The 7,006-nt window shown below is 42.9% G+C and overlaps 1 protein-coding gene across 1 annotated transcript in view; it reads left to right on the top strand.

Moving 5' to 3' along the window:
• Positions 1-6,182: 6,182 nt before the first annotated feature.
• The window catches only part of vgll2b (vestigial-like family member 2b), a 7,165-nt gene continuing 6,341 nt past the window's right edge, over positions 6,183-7,006 (top strand). Inside the window, exon 1 of the mRNA XM_050061223.1 lies at positions 6,183-6,498. Coding sequence (XP_049917180.1) covers positions 6,412-6,498 — 87 coding nt within the window. The 5' untranslated portion in view covers positions 6,183-6,411. The remainder of the gene's footprint in view (positions 6,499-7,006) is intronic.

The raw sequence follows: 7,006 nt of genomic DNA, 5'->3' as shown, positions 1-7,006 counted from the left end.
TAAGCCACCAGTGAAGAAAGAATCCAAAAACGAAGCAACGTCTTGATGGATTAAAGTCAGTGGAGTTTGTGTTTAACAACAGCAAAACTATATCAAAACCAAGCGCCAAGCGGGCTGAAAAATGAAGCTAACACAGAAGTGCCAAAAACTGCAGTTCCTTGAATGGCCACTTGAGGCTGGCGAGTCAATCCCCATAGATCCCCATGTTAAAATGCCCAACTTGCCAACAGAAATAAACATTTTTACAGCCAAGTATAAAAACAGTTTTGGTCTCTCTTTGGGGGATTCATTTTTATATAACACAACCGTTCACATGTTATTAAGGCTTAAAGTTACGCATAATTAAAGATGGGCCGCTTTCAGTGACAGGCTCTCTGCCAGTAGTGTCCTCGGTCTCAGTCAGATCAACGCCTCGCTCCTCCATAGCGCCCGCCTCGTGCCCAAGTATGGTCACTTCTGGCTCCAAAAAATCAAGATGTCCACTGCCGTAATACCGAACTCAAGGCTTCAAAACGGGAGTCCACAAACCAATGAGTGACATCACAGTAGCTGCGTCCATTATTTTTACTGCCCATAATCAAATCATCCCTTTACAGACTCTCAAACAACTACTGCAATATAATCCAAGTCTCATTTATACTGTCAGATGCTCAGAACTTCAGAAACACATGCATTTTCATTAAAATCTCTGTCATTAAAACTGAATTAAAACTCACTTATGCCCTCTTCAAAGACAGACACCACAGACAAAAACAGTAATTTTGCCTCGCTGAGCTCGGGAGCTGCTGGTGTATCCAAACCAGCCCTTTAAACCTTTAAAGCCCTTCAAAACACCAAAGACACACAGTAACACACACAAACTAAATGATCTAGGCCAGTGGTTCCCAACTGGTGGGTCGCGATCCAAAAGTGGGTCATGAGAGGATTCTGAATGGACCAAAAGTGACTCGCAAAACAGCCTAGCTTGTAAAAACCACATTTTATTTTGAAGTCTAGTGAATTTCCGGCACAGACCAAGATAAGACAATCATAATGTTTTTGAATATCCCAAACCCACATGATGTCTTCTTCACAATAAAAGCAAAAGCAACACAGTGTTTTCTGTGATCCCAGTCAGGTTTCATGTTCCTTCTCTTTGCTGCTATGAACTGCAACTGTTGATTGCCTCACAGGTAGTAAATTTTATGTAAGGATTAATCTATGTAGGCCTATGGTATGCTGTGGTATTGGTTGGCAGTAACATGAAGTGTACATGATTTCTAATGACTAATCTAAAACAAATATGATCCTTAAAATTCTTTACTTATATTCAACTGACTCAAAGCTTTGGTTTTGTGGGTCCTGGTGGTCTGTGTGGACACAATGAGGGAGTTGTTTTAGGAAGAAAATAGCTGCACACTTGCACATTCTATCACAGAAGATTTATCACCAACATTTGTGTGGAAGGATGAATGAGCCAGACCTGTCCATATGTGGCCCTTTGTGTGTGTGTGTGTGTGTGTGTGTGTGTGTGTGTGTATCCGATGACATTTAGTGATGATTTGGAACAGCTGAGATGAGTTTGTGTGGAACTGGACAACGGGGCAGCTGTACATCTCTGTCTTGGACATATACACACATACACACATACACACAGACACATAGAGGCATATAAACAACAGTGGAATCCTGAGGTCCGACCCTCTTGGGACCTAGCCAGTATGGGACCTTAATAAAGGCCTTGTTGTTTCAGGAGGTAGCTTATGAGGTTTCAGGTTCTCAACAAGCCCCTTTTTACAGACCACTACCACAAGCTTCCTGATCACGTCGTCCTGGTTTGCATTTAGAGACATAATTGTTTTTTATGTTTGGGGTGATACACTGGCAGAGATGAAATAAATACAATAAGTAAAATCTATTTTAGTGTATTTAGTGTAATCACCTGACAATATAAATAGTTGTGTTTTCATTAGTTCAGAATGAGCAGTTTAAATCTATATAGACACTTTTGGGGCCAATGTCACAATGAAGTCATTCTATTAGCTGGAGGCAAAACACAACTCTCCACCACAGGGCTGTAGGCTACATAGGAGTCTTAAATGTCGTCTTGTTGTGTAATTGGGTGCCAGAATAGAAGGAGTCATGACTCAAACCTTAAATTTATTGCATACCAGCCCCCACTGCTCGTCAACAATAACGACGACAACTATGGTTAAATGCGATAAGACGAAAGGACTGGATGAAGGCGGTCATCAAATGTTCTCACGTCATATCAGGCTAGGAAAAAAGTACTTCCTGTTGTAGAGATGAATAAGGTTATGTGTATTAATGGTTATCATGTCCACCTCATCAGAAATTGGGGAGGTATAAAGAGGAATATTGGAATTCTCTGCAATGCTAACTTTTTAGAGCATAAGCTAATGTTAGCTTCGATAGCAAAACAAAGCAGAGGAAACCGTGCAAGTGTTGTCTTCCTTTGTAACACTGGCATAGTAATCAACCACAAAGCCGACCATCCCACCTTCAGCAATCCTGTCAATCATCCATCCACTGAGTGAGAGCATACGGGTCGGCCAGTCTGGTCCCGTTGGTCAATGTTTGCATGGTGCATTGATAAATTCAGTCTTACGCTCTACACTAAAGTGAGAGCCCTGTTGATGGAAGAAACGGAGCGTTATATTTCTACATGAATTAACAAACAGTTAAGTTAATCACACATTCACTCCGCTCAGCACTCTGCTAGTCCGAGAGTGCGGTGCTCTGGATAACTGAATATTACATTTGGACAGTGCCCCGAATTTACAAATGGTCCAGCACTCTGGCACTCGGACTGAGTATTTCTGAATGCACCACTCGCATCATCTTTCTCCATTGTCTAAAACAAGCCAACAGAACTTGCTAGCTAGCGCTAGCTAACGTCTGTGGAGAATTGTTTTGCCTCCAGTTGAGCCCCGCCCACCATACAACGTCATACCGTTTACCAACAGTGAAAGGTGCTATGGGAAACGGGTCCTCGTCCACTGAGTACACCATGTTGCACCACACTGTTTTTAGAGTGGCCCAGAATGGACAAACAAACACAGGCCTTAGGGCCATTCAAGTCAGCCACTGTAGTTTGCAGCCCCTCCATGATGAACGACATTGGAAAAACACTGATTTTTTATTGACGTGAAACTGCTTTATTCAGTGTTTTTACCGGTTTAAATCATCTGGTTGTTTTGTTTTGGAGAGGAAGAGACCTCTGTTGATAATTTGGCTCCTAGTAAAAACATCCTGAATGTTTAGTAATAAGTTATCAGACAAAAAAGATGAGCACACATTAGCATACTAGGCTAGCGGTCCATCTGTGATGAGCCAAACAGCATCATAAAAACACTGATTTGTAATGTGAAACTGCTTTATTCAGTGTTTTTACTGGTTTTGATTACCTGGTCAGTTTGTTTTGGAGAGGCAGAGACCTCTGAGGATACTTCAGCTCCCGGTAAAAACCTCCTGAACATCTGGATCTTAAGTTATTAGACAAAAAAGATTAGCATATGTTAGCAGTTGCTGGGCTAGTGGCCCGTTCTCGACATGCCAAACAATGACACACTGTTTTGTAACATGAAACCGCTTTGTTCAGTATTTTTACTGGTTTTTAAATCACCCGGTTTGTTTGTTTCAGAGAGGAAGAGACCTCTGTGGGTAATTTGGCTCCTGGTAAAAACCTTCTGAGCAATAAACATTGAAGGAATTCTAACCGGGAGAAGTTTCAGCTGGTTGCAACCTGCAATGCTCACCACTAGATGCCACTAAATCCTACACACTGATGGTCATACAAAAAAAAAAAATCATATAAACGTTCATGTCTGCACTTATTTCTTTGATGTAGGCCACTCTAGGTTTTTGGAGCAGAGAGTATAAACTATTAATGGTGGTGTTGCAATGAGAATGGTGGTCTAAATAAAACCAGGTTGCCATTACTACCTCAACAGGCTCTGCAACATCTTAGCCAATGAGAGACTTTGCCCGGTCAGACCTCTTTTAAGAGAGGCGGGGCCTAGATGTGCTGCAGGGTCACAAGGAGTGATGTAACCTGTGTTTATTTTCAGCATATACACGTAAATGTAGACACACAGACACCTACATGCACTTGCACACAGACACATACACACACAGAAGAGCAACTGTATATGCTTGCACATACTGTTCTTTACATGCAAAGATTTTAGCATGCGCAGTTAAGTATCAGTGACAAACACAAATGTATACCGACTGACTTAGTTTTGGACTTTGGGCTCTCTGCCATGTTTCTGCAAGCTGGTTGTCTCTTCCTAGTTTGGTCAGTCAAGGACAACTGTTGCGGCATGTATGTGCACACGCACCGTCAGTGACACACACATAACGTAATTGACAGTAGGGGTTTGCTGTTCCAGAGGGAACACAGGACGATTATATACAGAAAAGGTGTGTGTATCACTAGGGAAGACAAGTAGGAGGGAGAGGCAGAGACAGAAAGAGCGACAGAGACACAGAGAGAAATTTAGTCATGGCCATTAATACTAATAGTGCCCTCCCTTCCCTTCTGTCAGCTGCAGCTGTTGATCACGCTGGTGTAACAGGGAGCTTTCTAGCATTGCATCACTCTCTTTCTGCCCGACTCCAACGCTGTCCTGCATTACCCTGAATGCATATGGATCCAGTACGTCATGTTGCACATCATGGCACGAGGGCAGTGGACTGAAGTGGGATTAGTACCCCAATAATGTTAAGACTGATGTGTTTGAAAAGTGGATTTACAAATTCCAAGTATTCATCGCTCTATTGACACTCGGCTGAGGCTATATGCTACAAAACACTGTACAATCTACAGTATTATATTACAGTGCTACGCTGTAAAACTGTTTAATCAAAACAGTGATGCAAGACAAGGTCAAAGGGAGAACTATGCCAGCTTTATCCACTGTTATTTAAGATCATGTTTGATTCATTAGCATGCCAATAAACTGCCGCCAGTTATTCCTACTATGCGTGATGTATGCATAGCAAGATGTTGATCATGTTCTCCATCTAGAGAACGCAGCCGAGGGACGATGTAACTTCCCCAGGAGCTCGTCCACTCGCATACATCAGAGACATTCCACCTCATCTGACACTCGTCCATGGAATTCTGCAAATTTTCCACACTATTCTCCGAGGCATTCTGAAGTGCTCGTCAAAAAGACTGGCATGCCCAAACATCAGGCACCTGCAAACCCTTAAAACAAAAGAAATAGACTAAACTCATCTGGAGAGTGTATCTAAGTTGTTGTTCCTCAAGTCTGATGTTTTTAAGATGAATTTTTAGTTGTTTTTGTGCATGCATGAATGATGAATTCTGCGCCCCTGCTGTGTTTGTGATTGTCACCGGGTATGTTTGTGTGTGTGTGTGAAAATATCTTTTTGTTTGCACTGCTGATAGGTGATAATTTGTCATAGATTTGTGCAGAGTCCCTTTCTCCTCCATGTCGGTATGGCCAGTGTATGCAACCTATAGTTGACACTTATGTGTCATTCTGGGAACACACTAAATACTTCAGATGACTTGGAGGTTTACTTGGCAACCAACGGCTGTTTTAAGACCACGGATACGCTTTCAGCTTGGACCGAGCACAAGGTTTTCAAGTATCCACAGGACATGGAAAGAAATAAAATGTCACTTAATCGCATGTATCATGTGCTCATTGTCGTGTGGCTGGTTATAAAGCTCAGTGAGCTCATCCGGCTCTATTTGTGTCACTGGGTGACATTCTATTTAACCTTTCTTTTACACCAGGATTAAGTAGTTGTGGGGACATAATTAGTCACAGGTTGTTTCTAGAAGGCACTTTTGCTTGTTTCATGTTTGAATGGCAAGAATGTGGGTTTAATTTCAACACTGGGGGGGACACATTTATAACGGGGGTCCCTGTGCAAGAAAACAAAATGTTGCAATACCAGATTTTGACATGATTTACTTTTTACTTTTGACAGCTATCATATGCTTTCAATGATTACAGCTTTTAGACAATTAATTCTTAACATCATAGGGAACAATCCTCGTGTGCAATCAATTATCTGCTAGATGTGTGGTGGTGGTGGTGGGGGTGTTGGTGGTGGTGATGAGGGGGGGTGGAGGGCTGGTAAAGGTGGGAGGGGTTGACACAGAGATGTACAGGACAGGACACCCTCATGCTTGCTCCATAAACCTCACCACAGTTCGCTGCCGCAGCTGTTGTGGCGCACAGTGAGCGGTGAGGTGCGCTCTTTTTTCTGGGGTGACTATGTGGAGTCTGGCAAAGGCTTTCTCACACTGATCGATAAGCGAGCCCGTTTCTCTCCGGCAAAAAAAAAAAACATAAAAACGGAATGTTGTCACTCTCTCTCTCAGCAAGGTCGGTTTCCACAGAGCTGTGAAGACACCGCTCATTTACCATGAGCTGTTTGGATGTTATGTACCCAGCCTATGGACATTACGCACCGTACGCACCGACTGCTCCTGCTTTTATCAGTAGCTTACAGGTAGGAAGTCAGCAAATATTTATATGTTGTCGTATTAATTATTTCATTTCCAGTGTTATTTCCAGCGTTAGCGGGGAGATGTGGGGGTCGTTAGAGGAACAGCTGGTAGTATAATTTGCGCAGCTTGTGCGTAAAAGCAAGAAACGTGATGGGAAAATCGTTTAATCGTTTAAGTATTTTATGTGTTAAGATGTGAGTTTTCCTTTGATTTGATTAGTCATTTACAAATATTTAAATTTGCAGTGCAGCTTTTTTTAAATGTCTAATCAAGCACAGAAGTCGCTCTGCACCCGCAAAACTCCTATCATAACGCCCGCGCGCACGCACACACATGCCAGCGCTGCCACACACAAAGAAAAACATTATGTCAAAATGTCTCATAGACAGCTCCAGAACTGTCCTCTGCAACACCTGTCTTAACCCTCTCCTCCCCTCCTCCCCCCGCCTCTCCTCTGACACCCCCCCCCCCCCCCCCCCCCCCTGGCAGCCCCCCACAGGTCTGAGCAGC

This window comes from Epinephelus moara, chromosome 14 (genome assembly GCF_006386435.1).
Source record: "Epinephelus moara isolate mb chromosome 14, YSFRI_EMoa_1.0, whole genome shotgun sequence".
NCBI lineage: Eukaryota > Metazoa > Chordata > Actinopteri > Perciformes > Serranidae > Epinephelus > Epinephelus moara.
This window is presented reverse-complemented; position numbering and strand designations above follow the sequence as displayed.